Here is a 22,466-nt window from a genome sequence, read left to right on the forward strand (position 1 = left end):
GATGCTTGATCGACCACATCAAATTTTATCAAGCACCTTTAAACGCACCCTGATAACCCAGTGAGTCACTTGGTAAAGTGAAAGACGTGAAAGTAAACGTTAGCGCCTATGGACGATTAGCAAACATGTTATCTCAGCATCATCTATCTAACATTAGCTTGTTACTAGCTTTCTAGCTAAGGGAGGTTAACTTGATTAGATTAGCGTTCGCTGAATATTTTGAAAATGTTCTGAAGAGGGGTGCCTGTCTGGTAGAAACCATTGAGCAGCTAGCCAGCCAAGCAGCACAACAGCCTAATTAAGTTGCTGGCTGCAATTGTTTAGTAAACTGGCATATACGACATACCTTGTTATTAGCTTGTACATACAATTGCTCATCAGTTAGGTAGCATGTTAACTAACTAGCACTGCTCATTGTTCAGAATGTTTAGTTTTAGTAACAAGAAAATAAAGAAAATGTAATTGTTCAGTGGTGTGTAATTGTTCAATAATTCAAAGTGTTGTGTTTAAAATAAAATGTATCATAAATGCGTTGTGTTTATATTTCTTTTACAAATAACATGAGATAACAAACAAACAAATCTAAACTAACAAATTTCAAATGATATTCTTCGCCGAGATGGCCAGGCAATGTGAGTAATGTCATTGCGTATTCTCAACGATGTCCCAACATCACAACGTCATCGTTTAGTAACTTTTAGCAACAAATCAACCTGCCTTTAGCAACTTCCCTGGCAACACTGGCGTGTATGTATAAAGTTATGCACGATAATAAGAAAAAAAAGGGGGGGGGGGGGGGGCAGACAGTTCCTTACTGTTAATGCGCCAAAAAATAAATACATAAATAAAATAATAATAAAAATTAATCAAAAAAAGATTGTTCACGACCCCCAAATCTCGAGTCCGCGTCGAGTCTAAAGTCTTTTGAGGACGAGTCCCAAGTAAAGTCACTGTGTGTGACACATTAGTGCGACTCGAGGCGCAGGTCGCAAAGTCTGACACACACACACTGTGTTGGTCGGACCACAATTAAAAGTCAGTCTTTGAAATTAGTTGCCAAGAAAGGAGTAGATGATGGTGTGCAATGACTTCAGATCAGTTTTTGCTTTACTGACATGACTAATAATTTTCACAGTTTTCACGAGAGCGATGAAGTTATAGGCTACAAGCGAACTCAAAGACGTAAAGAAAATAGGTTTCCCTCCACCCCGGCAGGCGGCACACACGAGAAATTGTACGATACCTATTATGATGTGAATTCAGTGACGAAGAAGTCAAAGTAAACAGGAAATAACCTCATCCGAATCAGTAAGTACTGAAACAGATTGTTTATGGGCTGTATATCGAAGCGATATATTCTGTATCATATTAGTAAATCTTGTCAGCTCAAAGTGCAATATTCTGTTCATCATATTCATTCTTCGTTATTCTTAACGGTGAGGCCACAAGAGTTGTCGAGATGTGTGGTTACCCAAACCTGAGCTTGTTAAACCATAGCTAAAGCTACGGTAATAATGAACTACTCGAAGTTGGCAGGTTGTAGAGATAATTTATATTTATCTATTATCAAATTTAAGAGTACAGTGTGACAGTTCAGTGGTACATATTTTGCGACATGCTAATGAAATGGTTCATTAGAATATGTTTAAATGACTTACTTGATGATACTTTCTTCGTTACAGAACTAATACCAGGTTCATCTACGAGAACTCTTTTGTATGTCAAGAGAGGCACACTGAAATCACAGCTCAATGTTTGACAATAAAGCTCCACATGGACACGTCAATGGTAAATGGCTCTATATCGTTTAAGACCAATTAAAATCCGACGTGACGTACCTTTGGTGTCAGTCTCCCCCGATATCTTGTGAAGTATACACTGAGTGTATGAGGATACTACAAAGCAAAAGAATGCCAAACACAAATGCTAATTGCTGGATTATTGATTTTGAGGAAATACATAAGAATACCTCTGTTTCTTTATTGTAGAGGATGGATCTGTGACGGTGACATTTCCACTTAAATCAGTATTTCTTTTTGATATGTGTAGTGCTTTTCTGTGTTAAAAACCCACTGTATCATGAAGATTGTAGTACTTCTTGAGAATTATTGACTGTATGTCAGCATGCGGTTTCATTATTTCGTCATTTCATTTTCAGATGGGTAGTCCATTTAAAATCCCTAAGAAGAAACAGTCATCAGATCACACCAGTGCTGAAATGCTGTCACCTCTCTTGTGCCTTCAGAATAGCAGTTCCTATAAGGTATAAGGTCATTTTGGCTGAGGTGTCAATCAAAAGTACAACACACGACTAAATGTGACCTTTACTCAGTATCTCTTGTTATTGTTGCTTTGCTTAGTCTCTGTGAAAGGAATGTTAGGTATATTGACGTAGCATTCTATGAGAATGTACTGAAACTAAACAATGCCTCACATTTTGCCTGCTCTATATCTGTCTTAAAGTACTTTAAGATCATTTCAGGAATATTTTTAAAATGAAAATTTTCCACCACACAGGCACAGTGGAACCAAGGCAGTTTCAGCAGGAAAAACTCCAAAGACTCCAGTTCTCTGAATGGAAAAGCACTATCGAGTCAGGGACAGAAATCTGATACAAAAGCTGAAGGAGAATCGTAAGTGTTGGGTCTGTGGGAAATTCAGTTACGTTCAGGGCCTTTTAAAGAGACAATTTTAGATGTGGTTCCTGAAAAAAATTGCCTACATCTATGCTCTGGTACCTATGTGAACACTTAAGTGCATCAGTGGGGGTGCTAGTGTGTTTTAGTGTTTGATACTTGTTCACTTACAGTTTACTCTTAGTAATTCCATAACCATTTAGCAGACTGATTGCCTTCATAATCCATCTGGCAATGAAAAGAGACCTTGATTAGTATCTGACTGATGTTTCAGATAGATCTGGCCAACCATGTTCTAGTGCTGTTAAGGTGCAGTATTTCACAACAGCCAGCAGATGGTGCACTTCCAGTACTTTTCATATTGTAAATCACGATAGGATTGTTCCATGAGACGTTCGTTCATTTGCTCGGAGTAGACAAGATAATGACTTAAATGTGCTTTAATGTTACCTCTGATCATGGTAAGGCCAAGCAGAGCTGCAAGCTTTTGTTTTTTTTTTCTTCTTTATAATCATTGGTACAAAATTGGTACACATTTTAGCTTCAGTGTAGTCTATTCAGGAGATCACTGAATCCTTGACTCATACAGGTCATGGTGGTTAGTGTTACATACTTTGCAGTTTCTCACAGCAGTAGCAAAGCATCATATTTGAATTTTGTCACCTTAAATGCCCAAGTGATTTCCAAAGATTAGTGCAGCATCATGTCAGATTAGTACATTAATATGAGCTCAAATGACTCCTTGTTATGATGCTGTTCATTTGTATCATATTTGTATCACTGTCCACTTTGTGGCACTGTAAACCCTCTGACATGGAACGTGACACTAATATGTTTTCAGGAAGATATGTGCCGACGATTATTGGCATGTTCTTATCACGGAACACGCTTGAAAGTATTTGGTGGGTCCTCTATTGTTGATGCTATATGTTTGTAATGCCTCTCTTGCATAGGTTGGTCCTGACAAACTCAGTGAGGACAGATAGAGGGCAGAGCTCTGGGACTAATGGGAACCTTGACATCTCAAAGGGAAGCCGGACTTCAGCCAAGCACGCGCCGGCCACAGCAGACGGGCTCAGGGTCACAGAGGACCAGCGTAGAGGTAGAGGATCACGTGACGACAAATCGCTCAGTCCGAGAACATGGCTCGCCCAAAGTTCACCAAAATTAAACAGGACTCCAAGCAAGAACCAGCAAGTTCACAACAGTCAAGCTCCCTCTTCAGAGACAAGATTCTCCAACACACAGAACAGGTAGGACTGAAAGGTCCATAAACGAAGACATTAATGCCTGGAGAAAATGAACGTGAACATTCCTTCCGTTTGAAAAAGATAATTAGATCTGCGAGAGGTTAACCTCTCATTGGCCTTTGTGAGGTATCGATATTCTCAGTGCTAAGGTCAAGAGGTGGAACACATGGTCTTGTGATTGATATGAATTTGTCTCTCAGATGGAGGCCCAAAAGAGCATCAGATACCCTCTGCCAGGCTGAGGCGGAAGAGGACAGTTGTGCCCCTCCCTCTATGAAAAGCAGTCAAGGTGGGTTCAAACTGACCTCCAGATAGAGGTCAGATTCAGCTGTGTAGATTTTTGCAGCGGATTCACGCCCGACTAAGGATGACGAAGAAAACCTGATTTATCGAAAACTTTTTCATGTGTTTTAACTTGTGGAAAAACAGTAACAGCATAATTGACTGGACAATGTATTGATAACGCGACAGTCAACGGTTACATTATTGGTTTTGAGTGTGCAAATAATTTAAAAATTTGTAAAATCTGTAAATGTGTCCCTGTGAGTTCTCTAGGTCAAGAGGAAAGTGTGAGTAGCTGATGTTTGTTGCTGTTATCTTTCTTCCATGTTTTCTTGTGCCCTGTTAAAATGTATCTGTAACAAAATGCAAGTTGCACATTTGTTACTAATAATACTTTGGAGGCACTAAAGAGGCATTGTCTATTCCCAAGTGAAGTTAATAGTCAGAGTGAACTAGCAGTTAAAGCAAAGTGAAATAAACATTGGCCTGAATGCCTGATCTAGATTATCTGAGAGCTAATGAAGGAAAAGTCTGCCCTACTTGGGGCTGAAACTTTTTCCTCTGTGCTGTAATGACTAGTTTTTCCTCTTAAACTTCTCTCACTCTCTCTCTCTCTCTCTCTCACTCTCTCTCTCTCTCTCTCTCTCTCTCTCTCTCTCTCTCTCCTGTGCCATACGCCTTTCGCCCAAAGCGCTGCGTTTTACACTCAGCAGCTGCTTCCATGTGTGATCCTCCCTAGCCATGTTCTGCATTGTGTTGGAAAACCACCACCATTTTCCTGGCCCAATTTTTTGAGATAAATAAACAAATGCTTAACTTTATGAACCTGTTAAAAATGCCCTGCTGTTCCATTTCTTTCTTAACTTTCTCTCTCTCTCTCTCTCTCTTTCTCTCTCTCCCTCTCTGTGTCAGTGCCTCAGGATACTTGAATAACGTTTCTAGGGCTTTAAACCAAATTTAGCCTGTTTTATGGGTAAAGTCACTTCAAAATTGGGTGAAAGGTCAAACTCTAAGAGGACTTCCAGAAAGAAAGGAATATATAGGGTTAATAAACTATACCCTTTTTTTGTGGACAACTTCTATTGTTCTTTAGATTCTGATTGCATGGAGATGCATGGGCCTTGTCTAATGGAGAAGAACAAGACTAGACAGCACCATTGTCCAGAGAGGAGTTCCTTGAAGCCTGGGTCTATTGTACAGGTAAGACATCACTGGTTACACTGAACAGTGACATGCTCTCCTTGTAAGACATTTGGCCTATCATGTGAATACATGTTACAGATCTTTCAGAACTCTCCAGTCTGCATGGGTAGTGGCTGCCTGTTGAACTTAACTTCTTTTTAAATATAGTGATGTCTTAGATAAAGCCTTGAATAAAGTCTGTCCTAAGGAAGAGTTGTCTAGTATTGTTTTGATCCACTCCTGTTTGTTCTGCGAATAGAGAACATTTGGGAACGGGAGAAACGCGGAAGGCCGCGACGAAAAACTCAGAGATAGCGAGGATGACCCGTCCGAACGGAGCGCGGAGGGGGACGTGCCACGCAAGAAACAGAAAAGTCTGGCCGAAAACCCGCAGGCTGCACCCTCTGGAGCCGTGAAAAACGACTCTCAAGCCTCAGCGTCAGCCCCCAAAGAAAAAAGCAAAGAGGGTGAAGCTCTTGGGACGAAGGCACTCCGAAGCCCCAGTGCCTCTGACTGCAGGGACATCGAAAGGATGAGGTCTCTGAGATCCCGGGGCCTCTGCAGTGCAAACAAAAGGCCCAGGCCAAGCTCCTCTGAACCTAGTATGTGCTCGCTCTTTATTTCTCTCTCTCTCTCTCTCTCTCTCTCTCTCTCTCTCTCTCTCTGTCTCTGTCTCTGTCTCTTTTTCTGTATCTCTCTCTCTTTTTCTCTCACTCTTTCTCTCTCTCTCTGTCTCTCTCCAGTCTCACACATTTTTCCATTTGTATGCAACAGAACCTTAAGTTCTTAAACAGATATATGGAGTGAAACATTTGCTAAATAAGCATGACTACAGCCTCACCCAAAATGTCAAATTTAGCGCCTGGTTCTCTCATAAACGCAATAATAAACAACATAAAGTGTGTATTTTTGCAGTAGGGAACCACTCATTACGTAACTGCTTCGTTTTGTTTTTTTTTTTGGTGGAGAAGTAACGGTGCTCTGGTGCAGGGCCTTTGGCTGGGTTTAATGGTTGGCGCTGGAAACTTGGAGCCGTTCACACTGGAACACAGAATCCCATGACTCTGTTCGCTGATGGGTCAGTACCGACTCTAAAGCCTTACTTTGGCATCTGGGTATCCACTGTGAACTCCAGTTTCAAAGCCTGACTGGCGTCTGGGTGCTAACTGTAAAGTGGCCTGCTGGCCCAGTTGAAGTCTGTTGGACAGGACAAAAAGTGCATAGGGTACTTTTACTTAGTGAGTGATGGGGCGATGACAAAAGAGGCCCACATTTGGAATTTTAGGACCTGATAGTGTGTGGGTATTTTCTTTTTTTTCTTGTTTTTTTCTAGTCTCAGAACAGTTAAGATATTTATAACGCCCCAACAGTAGTTGATGCTGTTTTTTTTTTTCTCTCTCTCTCTCTCTTATTTTGCGTAGGTCATTTATGGCTTTTAAATTGCGTAGACTTGTTCCAGTAACATTAAAAAAAAAAAAACAAATTGGCCGGGAGTTTTATGTTTTACGTTTTTCAATGGCTTTGCCCGTTTCGGCATCTGCCTGCGTATGGCCCCTGGTCTGACGACAAAGCGCGTGGGATAATGGTGAATTAAGATGACCCACCCAACACTGATTCCCGTCTGTGCCAAATCTCCCATTAAAGCCCATTAGACCAGTGTCTGTTGGATCTGGGACTGAGTAATTGTCTACCAGGCTCCCCCCTTGAGCTCGGACAGCAGCTCACTGGTGCCTCTTCAGCAGCCAGATAGCTAACTTTCTCTTCTTTACTAGACCATTAGTCATATAAGCACCTCGTAATAGTTTGTGGGACGTGAAACTTTGTTGTAACGTAAGTGCAGAGATTAGAGAAAAGCCTTTACTGAAGAGGGTGAAATGATTGGACAGTGTTCAGTAAGATTTAGGCCATCCTCCTTGGGCCTCGTGCAAGAACCGCTCTAACGAACAGATTTGGTCTTAAATGGCTTGTATGAACAATTTAGGACAATGAACCGCATTCACCAATTTTCTTGTATCTAGAATTTTCTCTTAGGTACAAATGAAATTTTACGAGTGTTTCAGACCGGCTCTATGAGTCATGCACAATTAATATGCTGTTTTACAAAGTTAAAAAAAAAAAGTAGTTGTGTTTTTTGCTAATGGATTTTATGTATTTGTTACTTTGAGAGAATTTTCATTTTGTACATATTTATTGGAACAGGTAGATAATCATGTTAAGTTTATCCTATTTGACCGTGATATTTGACTGTTTTACTCCAGTCTTCGATTTTTGACATGTTTTAAATATTATTATTATGACGGCATTATTAACTTTAAATGAACTATTTAGACTATTGTACATTCCTACAAGACCAACAACTCAAGCTGACAGTGTAACATAATCTATCCTGACCTGTGTTCCGTCTCTGTAACGGAGACTCCCCCCTGCCTTGAGTCCTCCTGTTCCAGTCATGGGCCATCTTGATTTTTTTGTGTGTGTGTGTGTGTGTGCGTGTGTGTACTTTTCTTTTTTTTTTTTTTTTTGTCCAGTTTCACATCAAACCATTTCTTCTTCAGTCCAGTGACAGTACAGACCTCAAGTGACAGCACTGGTCTTTTTTTTTCCCCGTTCCTTGGCTTTAACAGGTTCCATTAATTCCACTATTCACGTTGTTAAAAAATAACATGTCTTCTTTTTCTGATCTTTGAGACCAGGGGGGCTTTCCAAACTAATAAAGTTCTTCTTTTTATTCTTGGATGCCTTTTTTGAATGACACTTCTGCAAAAAATGGGACGAGTTTTGCTTCATATGGTCATTTTTGGGATATCAGTTATGCTATTTCACAGTTCTCAAGAACCTGTTTATTTACAGAAAAGGAGACATTCATTTTGCTTACCTAGGTTGTTTACAACAGTTTCGTGAAATTTTGAGCATTTGGTGAATTCGGTGACAAACTCGTACAAGACCACCTCATAATAAACAGCGTGAGAAAGTTAAGATAAAAATGACAAAAAGGTTTTTGCCTGAGGTCCATGGTGTATGTTGAATTGTAAGAGAGCTATTTTGGCTTGAAAGTGACAGCACAGGCCATTAGTCCAGGACGAAAGGAATATCCTCCTTAAAGTTGTCCTCATGGACACGAGAGACAGAGAGAGAGAGAGAGAGAGGGAGAGAAAATCAAGATTATCTGTGTCCCTGAATTCCCCTGAAAGCGCATTAGAGTAGCAACCTTACCCAGAACCACCCACTGGCACAAGCGTGTCTGTCCTAAACTGGGCGTGGCAGTAAGGAGGCACCTGCCATTGCATGCAAGTCTCTCACCAATGGGCATTCAGCGTGACGATGTTTCAATAATTAACACAGTGCACCTGCGTCACTTTGATTTCATTGGTTACCGAGATGGTTATACCAGCAGCACCCAGTATGCTCACGTAACAGTTTTAATATTGTGAATCAGTGGTCAGAACTACTTTATATTTTTGGACAGTATGATTACATGTTAGCATTTGAAAACACACACACGCACATGCACACACACACACACACACACACACACATACACACACACGCGGACATTCGGACAGTCAGAGCAAGCATTTCGCTGCACGTTGTACTGTGTATATCTATGTGTGTGACAAATAAATTTTGAATTTGACATACAAACACATATGCATGGTGTGATGTGAAAGTGAATCAATATTGGGTCAAAAATCTCAGTCTCGAATTTCCAGATTGGCAGTGTATCACAATAGCAGAGAATACTTTTTTTTTTTTTTTTTTAAAAAAACAGTTTAAATTCACCCTCTACTGACCAGAGTGTTAATAGCACATACATGTAAATTCAACATAAATTTCCTCTGACTTTCAGTTGTGCTGTCCAGTGATGATGAGATGGATGAGGGAAGAGGCAGTGTCAGTACACCTGCCCGTCCAAGCACTCAACAGGATCCTGAGAGAAGCAAAGCACAGAAACAGCTGGAGACAGATGGACAGATGGACTCTGAGGCCGCACAGGTAGGGCAGGCTCTGACCTGGATAGAAGGTCGGCAGGTGACATGACTTTTAAGCTCTGTTCTGATCAGTTTCCTCGGATGAACAAGAGTCTGTGTTGGAACACTGAAGAATCTCCATGAGTACTTGAGACTCTACGCCTATGTCCGCGTCACAATAGCGGAATGTTCTGGAATGGAGCTGAAAAAGTTATAGCTGGACCGTTAAAATAGCTGCTCTCTTAGCTTACATTTCCACCGCTTAAGCTGAATAAGACAAGACATTTTATAGGGATTAAAAGGTAAGCGATGGACAGGTGATTTAATCAACTTAGTAATCATGACTCAGCAGTACTTTGCCATAGCCTGCTTTAGGCGTCAGGTGGTTTTGAGTAAAATGAGAGGCAAGTTGGCCTCACACACACGCACACACACACACACACACACACACGCACACGCACACGTACAGTGCAGCTTAGGTGGAGGTGTATTTGCACTCACAGTGTAAAGGTAGAGTCTGATTCCTTTTCAGTGTTTTATAATCATTAGTTACCTCACAGCCATTGTCTGAGCAGAGCCTCATTTCTACTTGTGGTGAGAAATTTTTGAAATGCCAAGACGTATTAATGTATTTCAGCTCGCCAACAGCATAGTGCTTTTCACAGGGGTGTATTTTAGCGAATGACGATTCAATTTAGGCGAATCATGTCAAATTAAATTCAGTTTAGATTTGATTCAATGAAACGTATTGCTTATTTCAACAAGTCTCATATTTTTTAAATGGAGATTTTTTTTTTAGGAGATGCACTGTGAACTTTTTTGTGAGCTACCCTAACCCTAACCTTAACCCTCTTTCCCTGGCGTCCAATGTAAGCACTGAAATGTGCATTCAAGGTCAAAGATTTTCATGTTCTCAGGTCACACTGTGACTAATATGCTGAGGCCGAATGACATGACCTCTCCATGCATTCAAGCAGGGGGACCTTGAGGAGGAAAGTCAAGACTCCAGAGCTGGAGAGAGAAGATCAGACAACGCATACATGCCGCCCTCCATAATGGAACTGTTGTTCTCTGAGCTGCACGTAGGCCAGATAAAAGCACGGGCCAATGGAACCATTGTGGTAAGTCTGTGCAGACGTGTGTGTGTGTGTGTGTGTGTGTGTGTGCGCATGTGTGTGTTTCCAATCAGATTGCAAGATGCGATAGAGCTTAAATTGTGTCCTATATGACTGGAGGACGCATTGAACCAGTTTTCTGAAGCAGCAAACCTGTTTTTTTTTGGAGACCTCTGCCCTGACTTACTTTTGTTTCCATGCTCCGTTCCAAATCCCCCCCACCCCATTTCTTTTCGTTCGTTGGCGCGCGTTCTCTTGTTTCTGTGTCTGTTAATGAAGGACATGTGTTTTTCCAGGATTTAATTGGCCACTCTCAATATAAAACCCCAAAGCTAAACTCACACATATCAGTCTACAGATGTGATAGAAGCAATGGTTGTTAAAAGAGAGAGCAGGAGGAAGAAAGAAAAAACAAAACATTTCTCTCCCTTTGATTGTGGATTGCCAGAACATTTAAACAGCTAATCCCAAACACTTTCAGAGTGTGAGGAGTGGACGTGCTCTTTGCCTATCATAGCAATAACATCAATGCTTTGTGACCTTGAACTGGCAGGGAATCCCCCCGGCGTTCCACAATAGAACATAAATATGAGTCTCGTAAAAGTTTAAAAAGCAAGAACAAGATGTCAGGGAACTTTTTTTTTTTTTTTTTGTATTCTTCTTTAATGAGCAATTAAGAAATAGTGTAGCACAAATGAAAGTTGTCTGTATTAAATCAGGCCGAATTTAATGAGAAATAGAGGAGAACATGTGGTTAGTAGGTTAGTGTGTCACGGTTGTTTATTGTCCCGCTCTGGCAGCATCTCGGCGGGAGATTCCCGCATTTGTGTCTGTGCAAGCGCATCTGCGAGGACATGATGTTTATCAACATTTCAGACATCGGGATGAATTTATGAAATCCTTATGAGCGAAAGTCGAACTTTTCGGCGTTTTGCGACTGTGTTTTTGGAGCCTCTCCTCATTTTGTCTGAGGTAATGCCAGACGGGTTTTCATACCAGTAAAATCTGTACGTTCTAGCAGAACGACCCTGTAATCAGGAACTTTTATTTACTGTCGCCCTGTGCTATTTACGTGCCGTAATTGTGTCTTATAGTTGAGTTGTTTTTTTTTTTCGGTTTTGTTTTCTAATATAAATTTCTCTGTTCTTTTTCATTGTTCTTTTATAGATCACAGATGAAGGCATCTCCATACCATTGAAAGGTATGTTTTTCTCAGAAATGTTGTCCAGAGAAAAGAGAGCGAGAGAGAGAGAGAGAGAGAGAGAGAGAGATGGAGGTTGGATGGGAGGAAGGGAGAGAGAGGGAGAACGAGGGCACTCATTCTGTTACAGTGCTCAGTGGGATTTTGGAAGTGAAGTCACCGTGTTTCATTTTTACCGCCTCCACCATGAAAACATTTTCCTCAGGGGAATCATCTGGGCGCCGCTCTGCCCCACTGACCCCCACATACAACGTCTTCGTACATTAAATAATCAAGGCTGCTGCATGTGCTCAGTCTTAACGTGGCCTGGCCGACCTTCATCTTTAACTAGTTTTGCGGGGCCTTGTGAATTGTAAAAGGCCTTTTCTTTACAAGGCCGGTGTATGTAATATAGTATTAATGTGCTTTAAAAATCACATCGTTTGAAAATACTTCCATTACGTTGATGTAAACCAAGATACAGATTCAAACTGCTAAGTCCACCAAGCAATCAGTGCACCAAAGTGAACCCCTCTGTTTTCACAGTGAATGTTTGGTCCAATACTAATCCCCCAACTTTATTATTCCCCAGTCAAATTTTCATTGACGTAATATCAATCCGACTCCAAGCCTGTGAGTTTTTTTTTCGCCCCCTGCTGTTTTGGAGTGGGACTGCATCTTGGTTTATCACGCTCAGCCTCGATTGGGTTAGAGCTGTGAAGGGTCCTGCTGAGTCCTCAGATCCGTGGCCCCTCTGTCTCCTCGGCGATGACTCTTTTCAACTGTCTGTGACCCTGAGTGAATGAGCGTTAGTCCCCTGTTCCACCCTCTCTCCATCTCTCCAGCGCACAGCTAAGCAGCTCAGCTTAAGACTCTATTTACAGCGCAAGACGGAGGTGGAGCACATTTGTTCTGCGTGCCTCCTACACCTCCGCCTGACTGGATGTGTTTGATATCAGCTCTGCTGTGTGTGTGTGTGTGTGTGTGTGTGTGAGAAATGCGCTTAGGAGGGCAATGACTGGCCGCTCAGCTATTTCTAACCTCTGACAGCCATTGTTCTATTCACAGTCACTTAATTGAAAATAAAGTGCAGTTGTTCTCAGTGTTTAACAAGACAATGTGAACAGGGATTACATCAGCAGGCTAGCTTCCCAGCGACAGACCGCATGGCTTACGCACCGAGTTAAATGTCTTAGAGTACTATTCTCAAATTCACACAAGAACACATACTTCTCAAGCTTGTGAATCACTTTTTTGAGCTTTGTCTTATTATTGCATTGACTGAAACCAATAAATCGTTGAATCAGTCAAAAGCGATTGTACGCCATGTGAACTAATGTGCAAGAGAGCAACACTACAGCGCAGATACTGTCCAGTGGATTACAGTAATGATAATGCCCACTAGTTTTCTTTTCTGCTATGTACCAAAATGCGAATGGACAGCACTCTAGATGGTTTGGCATACGACGGCCTATAGCAATGTTGAGCTGTCATGGAAGGATTAAAAAGATAACAAGTGCGCTATACATATCATGGAGAACTTAAGTAAGATCCTGATTTAGAACCAGAGAGGTCACAGCCAGATCTCTCTCGCTCTACTTTCTATATCTCACTTTCTCTCTTCTCTCTCTCCTCTCTCTCTCTCTCTCTCTCTCTCGCTCTCTCTCTCTCTCTCTCTGCCCAGATGAACGGAGTGCGACGGAAGTGCCCGTTACGATAGTGCCCTCTCAGCTCCATTGGTATGGTATTTGGGACGGAGGCCTGGCCAAGGCCGGCGCTCTGTTAAGTGCCTGTGATGAGCCTCTACCTTCCCTCCTTTTCCTCAGCGTGTCTGAATCTCAGGCCAAGCTACTACAGACAGAACTCTCACAGATCTGCACCGTAAACCATCCAGGTGAGAGCACAGCTAGAGATGGTCTGAATTTCGACCTCTGGTGTCGGTCTTCTCCAATCCAGTGCTGTTGTCTGACTGGTTTTTATTGGTGTGTACAGCTGTGCCCACTCTTCCATGGCCAGTCAGAGACCACAGCGTTTGGTTAATGTGAAATCCAACAGGACTCTGAGCCTCCAAGAGCAGGTCTGAGGGCTATTGTCGTGCTGACATATTGGTTTTCGTGCAGGGTTTTCCAAATCCAGGCCTGGACTTTATAGCAGTCAACCACGGTGGTCTGCGATGGGCTAAAGATTGCACAAACATATTTCCCATGTAAAAACAGCCTCCATTTTTCATGTTAGAGCAAAAAACAGCCAGACTTTGGCTACCCTGTAGCCCGCAGGAACTCCAGTCTAGCGCTAAATCTTTAACTCTAAGTCCAGCGGTTAGAGTACAGTATGTAAAAGAGATTTGAAGATTAAGACATTTGGATTTTCTGTAAAGCAACCACTTTAACGGGGGCCAAAATATTAAGTTACTGAGGTTCCAGGACTTCCTCTATGATATCACCATCCTTGTTTTTGCTTTATTTTCCAACGCCATTGTGTGCCTTAAGTGACCAATTGAAACTCTGACATCATAGGCCTCTCCACTTGGATTCGGCTGCTCTTTTCAATGTGGTGCTGTGATCCTTTTACCCATAAGACTTTCATATTGTCAAAGGATTCCATTCGCTTTCTGGACAGAAAACTGATTTACAATCAAATGGTTTACGATCAAAGGCAGAAAAGAGTCGGTCAATCATTATTGATTTTAATGATTCTGGAAATGTTTTATCATAATGCTCAGTGTAATATTCAATCTTTTTATTGAACATATCCTGCTTGCTCTCTCTCTCTCTCTCTCTCTCTCTGTCTTTGTCTTTAGTGTAGTGTTATAGGCTGACAGTATCAGTAGGCCGTAAGAAATGAACAGGGATGCCGTTTTTTTTTTTTTTTTTTAATTCCCCCTCACTCCGACAGCTGAATGTTATTGAAAGGGACTGACAACAGGCATTATGTTAGATTGCTGGGAAAAGACGATGAGTCTGTGGATCGCTCCTCGATCCAGTTGAGGATTAATTGAATTAGAGCTTCAGTCACGCTGTGAAGGGCAATGGAAAGAAGAACCATCTGATGCAGACTTTTTGGCTCGATCGAGGCAGAGAAAAAGAACAGGGTTGCCTTCATTTTGGCCATTCTCTCAGTGTTTATACACAGACTTCCCGACTCAGAAGACCGAACTCTAAAAATAAAACCCACAAGATTGAAAGAAAAAAACCTCAGTGTAAATATATAGCTGCCTGAGCTTACTCTCATATCTTCTGTGTGTATTTAGGTCAGGCTTGTCCCTTCCTACTCCTGGTCCTAACCGAACGTTTAGAGGACTCGCAGGCCGCTCGCCTGGTGTCTCTAATGGACCTCATAGGCCTCTGTACTGGAAACTCGGGCCTGGAAAGCCCCCTCTCATGGGCAGAGGGTCTAAATCTAATCCGTCGCCATGGCCGCAGTGCCCATTTGCTCTCTCTCCTGGGTCAGGAACCCTCCAAAACCACCAGTAACCTCCGGCCACACGCTGAAGCCAGGCCGAACCACTCAGGCCTTGTTCCGACAGAGGTAAGACTCAAATCGGGGCAAAAAACCATATCCCTCTCTCTCTCTCTCTCTCTCTCTATCCATCTGTCTCTCCCAGTCTCTTTACAGGAATCTGTTCCTTTCGGAGAGGTCAGGGCACTGGCTCAAGCAGAAAGAATATGGAATCGCTGTAGTAGAAAGGGGGGGCTGTGTGTGTGTCTGTGTGTGTGTGCACTGGAAGAGTGATGGGGTATTAACACAGTTCTCTGATGAAGTGTGACTCCCTGGTGCAGTTTTGATATAGGGCTCTCTTGGTCTCCACTCTTTCCACTCAGTGTAAGTGATACCCTCTGCAGGAGCTTTAGAGATGCCAGAGTTTTACTGCAGATGATTTGGGGTGGTGAGGGTGGGTGCGTGTGGGGGGGGTGGGGGTTGGTGATGGGGTAATTTGCTCTGTGTGTGGGGGTAATTTGTGTGTGGTGGATAGGAGAGCATGGGCAGATGTGTGCATGTTGGATGGAAGTTTGTGCGTGGATGTGTGTGTGCACAGTGTGTGTGTGTGTTTCAGAGGGTTCACCGTCGTGGTGTATTTTGGGGCCAGCTGGCTTGAGCTAAAGTAGGCCGCTTCGTCAGACTTTTTAAGACTAGGCAGACAGGCGACACACTGTTCTTCCTCCTACTGCCTCTTCATTATCTTCATCTCCTGAATCAGAATCTTCTTTATATTTATATGCTCCTGTCTATTTGTTCGGCTTCGTGTTTGACTGCTTTTTTCCTTTCCACGCTCGAAACCAACAGTTTTAATGCGCTTTCTCATTCCGTGTCTCATAACCTTTGGCATGTGGTCAAAGACCCTGCGACAGAAAAAAAAGAAAAGAAAAAAAGTGGTACAGTCAGTGTGGGATGGTGTGATTTAGGTCAAATACCTGATGGTTCTGGTCCAAATCTGATCCCAAACAGGGTAGCCCAGCCAGATTCAGTGCCAGAGGAGCTCAGAGTAAAAATGCAGCTGGAGGCTTCGGCACCAGGTCCAAACCCAGCAGGTCTGGTTCTGCCCAGAGTCTCTGCAAACAGCAGAGTTTGCCACGCAGGTAAACAGCAGATAAATTTTCTGTCAATGTTGAGAGCTGCCTCTGGAACATTCTACCTAGAGATTAAAAATTGAGTTTAGTATGAATATTAGAGGTAGAATTCTATTTTTAAAAAAAAAAAAAAAAAAGGATTTATTGAAATGGTTACCAGATTAATATAAAATTGCAGGGAATGAATAAGAATTTATTAACAGTGTTTTTTTTTTCTTCTGGGGGGGGCGGCAGGTTGATACAGTTCCCTCCACCCCCCGCCAAAGGTGGCATCACTGTGACGACAGAAGACCTCGAGTGTCTCAACAGCGGCGAATTCCTTAACGATGTCATCATTGACTTCTACCTCAAGTGAGTTCTGTGGTCCACCGTCGGAATGACTGGTCCCAGTGTCCGCGTGTCGGGACACCTAAACGAAACCTGCCTCCTTCAAATCAGCTCACATTTTTTCCTGGAAAGTCCAACCGCAAGTTCTAAGTAGAGTGTTCGCTTTCTCCTCAGATATCTGCTCTTGGAAAAAGCAGACAGGAAGATTGCGGAGAGATCCCATGTCTTCAGCAGCTTCTTCTATAAGCAACTTACGCGCAAGGACAACAGCGAGGAGGCGTCCGGCGCTGAGGGCTCGTAAGAGGCTCTTTTCTCTGCTTATGGAGGCTTAATGTCACATGCTGTACGATAGGGTCTCACGTCTGATGAGCGGGGTCACGCACTCCACCTGTTAGACAGACCTAATTTGTTGTCTGGAGTATTTCGAAATGACTGTCTCGACTATATATGTGCGTGTGTGTATGTGTGTATATTTTTTTTAAAATTTGGTTGCCATTACCTGTTGTTAACGGTCTAGATCTTTGGCCAAAAATGACAGTACTTTAAATGGAGCGTAGGTTCATGCATGGTATGCAGTGGAGTCTTTCCATGCAAAGTGGAACTAATTTGCGGTTGCATGGTCATGATCTTGGCCATCGTGTTCTTTTTTAGTGCAGAGGTGAGTGTGTGTGTCTGTCTGTCTGACTGTCATTCTGTCTGTCTGCGTCTCCTTTTCTTCAGAGCTCAGTACAGACGTCACCTGAGAGTGAGAACGTGGACCCGTCATGTGGACATCTTCAGCAAGGACTATGTATTTGTGCCTGTTAATCAAGAGTGAGTAAACAAGACCTCTCCAAACATAAGTACACACACACACACACACACACACAGACCCACACTCAGAACCATGCAGGAACTTGAATAAGAAACAGCGGTTGCGGTTTCCGTTTGCTCTGTAAAACAGAACGAATACCTACATGTGAGAATTCTGCACCCAATTAAGAAAGCAAGATTTATTCTCCCTTTGGAAACTGCAACTCCTTTCGTCGTATTCCAGTTTTTCCTCACTGAGAAAATGAGGGATGAGAAGACTAGAATTAAAGCTCATGGGAGTCTGGACCGCAAGGTTGATGCAGGTTCACTGTTGAGTTTTGTACCTGCGTGATATGTTGCGTCCTCCCAGTTGGTGGTATGTTTTTCGTTTCTGGGCAGCAGCAAGAATGCCGAAGGGACACACATTTGTTTGCACTCATCACGTGACAGGATGGGTTGTTTTTTCACTACTGTTGCATTGTTGTGGACGTAGAGCACTGACCTGAATGTGTGATTAACCCTTGTGAATAAGTTCACGTAGGGAGTTTTAAAATCTAATCTGGGTTGAATAATACATTAGGCCTTTAAGTGTGTAGTACACTTGTTCTTGATGGGGTTGCAATCACAAGCTGTCTGCAATAATAGGAGGCCGGATAGTTTTATTTTAGTCCTCCGCCCCAGTGTGTTATTGGCTGTACCTGTTGTCAGTTTATTGCTGACACACATGCAAACAGCACTCCCTTAAAAGGGCATTCCTTACAAGCCAGCAAAGAGTGAGAAACGTTAATAGTGTTCCAGTATTCCAGAAATCTACGCACGGAGAGACTGAATGTAACAGGGAAAAGTACATTGGATCTCGAGTGTTAAGTGTGACACGGAGCTTTGTGTTCTTATAAAAATAAATGAGGCCACTCCAGGACACACACCGAGAACACAACCCAGCTGCTCCTGGGCCTCATGAACGTTAGTTTTCCAGAACAGTCTGTATTCTCCAGGTCTATGGTACTAAACATTACCCGGTCTAGATTGACTTGCCAGCTGTATACTAAAAAAAATGTATGCCTTTGGCAGTCAGACAGCGTGTATACGAACAAGATCATAAATAACGTGTCGTTACTGTTTATGTACTTTACCCCTCAGGTTCTATTTTATATGTGGCATATTTGGAGTGTGTGTGTGTGTGTGTGTGTGTGTGTGTATGTACGTGACCGCGTATCCACAACCTGACTTCTGGTCATTCTCTTTTGCTCTCTCTCTCTCTCTTTCTCCTCCTCCTCTTCCTCTTTCCTTCCTCCCCAAAGGGCTCATTGGTACCTGGTGGTCATCTGTTTTCCCGGCCTGGAGCAGCCTCAGACCGTTGAGTTAAGAAACCCGCTCTCGGTGGAGGATACTGGGGTCAAGAGAAAACTCCAGCCCCAGGCTAAGTGCCAAGGTATGGAAGCTGCAGGGCCACAGGATCCTGCCAGAAAAGTCTTTGCAGGGGAACAGGAAGCAGGTGTGCTGGACTGACAGTTACACGTGCGATTGCTCAGTAATTACTTTTTTGTTCGAGCGTCTCTCGCATATACCGGGGTTTTCATGGCTCCCGCAGAGTTGCAAATACCTCAAGTCATTTCAGGGCTCCTCGCTGAGGAAGAGGTATTAGCTAAGCTTGACGGTGTCAAAATATTCTTTTGAGCGACGTGGATGTTCCATGTAACTTAGCCAACAGCTAATGCGTTTTTTTTGGGGGTTTTTTTGGCGGGGGAATTTTAACAATGAAATAAGTTTGCTCCACAACAATGCATGTTGTTACAGCAACATCTACATAGCTCCAAAGTTTGTTTCTGGCAAGATGCTTTTTACTGTGGAGACAAATGAAAGAGAGGCCAGAGACTAGCCAGTTAGTAATTGGGAAATCCTGTTGCGTACCTCAGATATTTGTTATTGTTTGTAGATACAAATATCTATGATGCATAATAGGCTTAGTAAACTTTGTATAAATTTCAAAGCAATTATGTATGGATTTAATTAAAAATTAATATAGAACTTATTTTAAATTATTTGCTCATTGTTTTTAATTATGTCTGTCTCAGAAATAGTCTTGGCACAAACTAAAGGGCAAATTATTTCAGATTAACTGCATAAATGTGCAGAGTGTGTCTCTGCTGAAATATTTACAGGCCTGGTTGATAATGTAATGTAGTGTAATCTGAATTAGAATATGATGTGTTGTCTAAGGACGGCGTGTAATGTGTCCACTACACAAAACTTAAAGTGATTTCCGTCCCTTTGACTCACAGGGAGTGCTGATGGATCTAGGTCAAAGGTCAGACACCATGCCCTGGGGTCATACAGTCCTCCGGTAAACACAAACACACTCCTCCACCTACACACACACACACACACACACACACCTTCATTTTATTGCATGCTTATGTGTGAAATGACTGTCAAGAAAATTGGAAAAATCGTGATCTGTTGATTATGGAGTTTGCTAAGTGGATACAACTACATGGCATTTCTTTCCATTAGCGATATTAAAATTTGAAATGGGTCTTGAACTGTTATTAGCTCTGTAACTGTGTAAATCATTTGTGGGTTCTGAAAGCCACAAGTCAAAGTTGATTTTTGTAACTTTTTTTTTATAGTTCAGAAGTAATTTTAGTATTCCAAAAGAGCCCGCTGGCCATAGATCCAGTGTGTGTATAAGGCATGAAAAGACTGGAACAGTGAAGAGAAGACTGGAAGCATAATCTTAAGATTGATTCTAAACGTTTTCTCTTTCTTGATTGGTTGTCAGGACTGCACTCTGCAGGGTTGCCAAAGACAGACAGTGTGCAGAAGGTGAGTATGTGTCACAGTCACCCAATAATTCAGCACTACTGCAAATCAGTTTCATCTTCAAGTGACTGGCAGAGACATCAAAGTGTATCAAGGCATGGTTTGTCCCAAGACAAATGAGACACTAAGGGCTACTCTTAAAGAACAAATACTTCAACAATGTTTTGTATATAAAACTTTTCAGTGAAATTGATGGTCGTTCTGCACACATGGTGGATATCCTCTCTCGCAAAGCTTTTCTTCTCTTGAGGCATTTAGTAAATCCAGTTTAAAATCTGAACTCAAAGCAGCCCTATCCAGGCTGTCATATTGGGACAAGGGGATGAGTGCTGATTTGTTTACAGTTTCTTTTCTATCCTTTCTCTCTCTCTCCATCTTTCTCCCCCCACCCACCCACCCACCCACCAGACCCTGTATTCTTGTCATGGACTCTTTGAAGCTGTCCTACCATGAGCGTATGTACAAGCTGTTACGGGAGTGAGTATCTTCTTTCCTTATTGTAATTGTGTGTATCCGGTTTCTGTGTGTGTGTGTGTGAGAGAGAGAGAGAGAGAGAGAGAGACATAAAGAAAGAGATTGAGAGAGAATCTTTTAATTTTGTATGTGTATAAGACTTAGTCTTGGATGTGTTTACATGCATGTATCTGTGTGTTTGTAGACTCGTGCATGTATGTGGAGAAATATGTCAACTCCACCGTTACTTTGTAGATACCTGCAGGTCGAGTGGGAGGTTCGAAAATCGACTCCCCGCCACTTCACCACAGACAGTATAAAGGGAAGCCTATGCCGTGTTCCACTTCAGGACAACAGCAGTGACTGTGGTCTATACCTACTGCAATATGTGGAGAGCTTTCTACAGGTAAACACACACAAACACATGTACTCACAGTTACAAAAATGTACACACTATAGCCACTTGCAGTTCTACCTACTCTGGAATAGCAGGGAAAAATACATAAATGAATAAATAAAAACAAACAAACAAAAAACAGTGGACTGCAATCATTCAGTCATTCAAGTATTGCTATTGCATCAGTTCATCATTCTGATCCTACATCCTCAGAACCCAGTGGTGCACTTCGACCTCCCCATTCGGCTGGAACACTGGTTTCCACGACAACAAGTCAGACGGAAACGGGAAGAGATTAGGAAGCTGGTCTTACAGCTGTACACAATCCAGGAGGGTGGAGCTGAGACCAGCGGTAGGTAACACCATAGCAACGCAGCATGCACTGTCAAGTTGCTTACCATGGCAATCGAGCTGCTCACCAACAAACTGCTATTAAAAAAAAGAAGAAAAAAGCAATGGCCTTGTTTTTCATGAAAATGAATAAATCTGATATTAATAACAAGCTTTTAATTTATTTTTTGTTCCCAAAATATTACTTTTAAGGTGATGTATATTGTTTTGCAAAACTGTGAATACACGAAAGTGTATGTTTACTTGAATAAAGGTTTGTATTTTGTAGTTGCTGATTTAATTGAGACTGATGTGTACAGCTGATGTATGGGTGTATTTTTACTTACCATTGTTCTTAAATTTTACAGTGAAGAAAATCTCTCTGGAGCCTCTGTCAAAAATGATGTTTGCCTTTGATATACTACCTTAATATAGCAATGAGTATATTCTCCACATTCATTCACTTTTCATTCTAGTAAAACTATTTGCTGGTCAGATGTAACTAACTGAATGTGCTCTGGATTGCTTTCAGCTGCAAACAATAGTGGCATTAGTACAAACAAGAATGTGATGGACTTTTTTTCCTTTTTTTTTTTTTTGCTATAATAATTATTGGCTTCACAAAATGTAGCTGTTTGCTTCATATGAAAAACAAGCCCGTTTTCCAGTGACGACTGAGTAAGCTTACAAAATGACCATTTGTGATTATTAAAACAAAACAGCTCTCTTCTGCTGTTTATGTGTGTTGGCTGGGTCCCAAGTAGGTCTTGCATTTTGTGTTCAAATCCAAGATCTCTCATCCTTGAACATTCAAACTGTGTTCTGTATACCACAGTCGTGACCAGAACAAAATGTTTTTCACTTGTTGACTTCATTAGCATGGTGTCTTTAATGTGACTTAGGAATGTGTAGCTAGCTGTGTGGACAGGGAGTAGTCTAATCTATTGAGAGTGTGTCTGTAATTTTGCGCTTTAAGTCGTAACCACCCAAAATCCCACCCCAAACCCTCCTCTCTTGACTGAAAGAGACCCCTACCTCAAAAGCTTTGTGGGGTGCTAACCCCACGCGCATACTACTCCGGACTCTCTGAGGTTGTGTTTGTGTTGGTTGTTCTTGAGTGTCTTTGTGTCGGTCGCATTTGTTCTGTTTTTGTAAGAATTTCC

General features: G+C 42.1%; 1 protein-coding gene across 1 annotated transcript; it reads left to right on the top strand.

Moving 5' to 3' along the window:
• The first annotated feature begins 1,755 nt into the window (after nucleotides 1-1,755).
• senp7b (SUMO specific peptidase 7b) lies at nucleotides 1,756-21,363 on the top strand. The gene is made up of 23 exons (XM_030782866.1): nucleotides 1,756-1,788; nucleotides 2,159-2,263; nucleotides 2,518-2,633; nucleotides 3,590-3,889; nucleotides 4,087-4,175; nucleotides 4,442-4,453; nucleotides 5,262-5,368; nucleotides 5,610-5,952; nucleotides 9,198-9,379; nucleotides 10,296-10,439; nucleotides 11,601-11,634; nucleotides 13,298-13,507; nucleotides 14,864-15,141; nucleotides 16,060-16,190; nucleotides 16,416-16,532; nucleotides 16,683-16,801; nucleotides 17,231-17,321; nucleotides 18,602-18,732; nucleotides 19,583-19,644; nucleotides 20,083-20,126; nucleotides 20,532-20,600; nucleotides 20,832-20,982; nucleotides 21,187-21,363. The coding sequence occupies exons 1-23, from the start codon at nucleotides 1,774-1,776 to the stop codon at nucleotides 21,331-21,333; spliced, it is 2,997 nt and encodes a 998-aa protein (XP_030638726.1). The 5' UTR covers nucleotides 1,756-1,773; the 3' UTR covers nucleotides 21,334-21,363.
• Nucleotides 21,364-22,466: the final 1,103 nt, after the last annotated feature.

The sequence above is a fragment of the Chanos chanos genome, chromosome 8 (genome assembly GCF_902362185.1).
Source record: "Chanos chanos chromosome 8, fChaCha1.1, whole genome shotgun sequence".
NCBI classification, from domain to species: domain Eukaryota; kingdom Metazoa; phylum Chordata; class Actinopteri; order Gonorynchiformes; family Chanidae; genus Chanos; species Chanos chanos.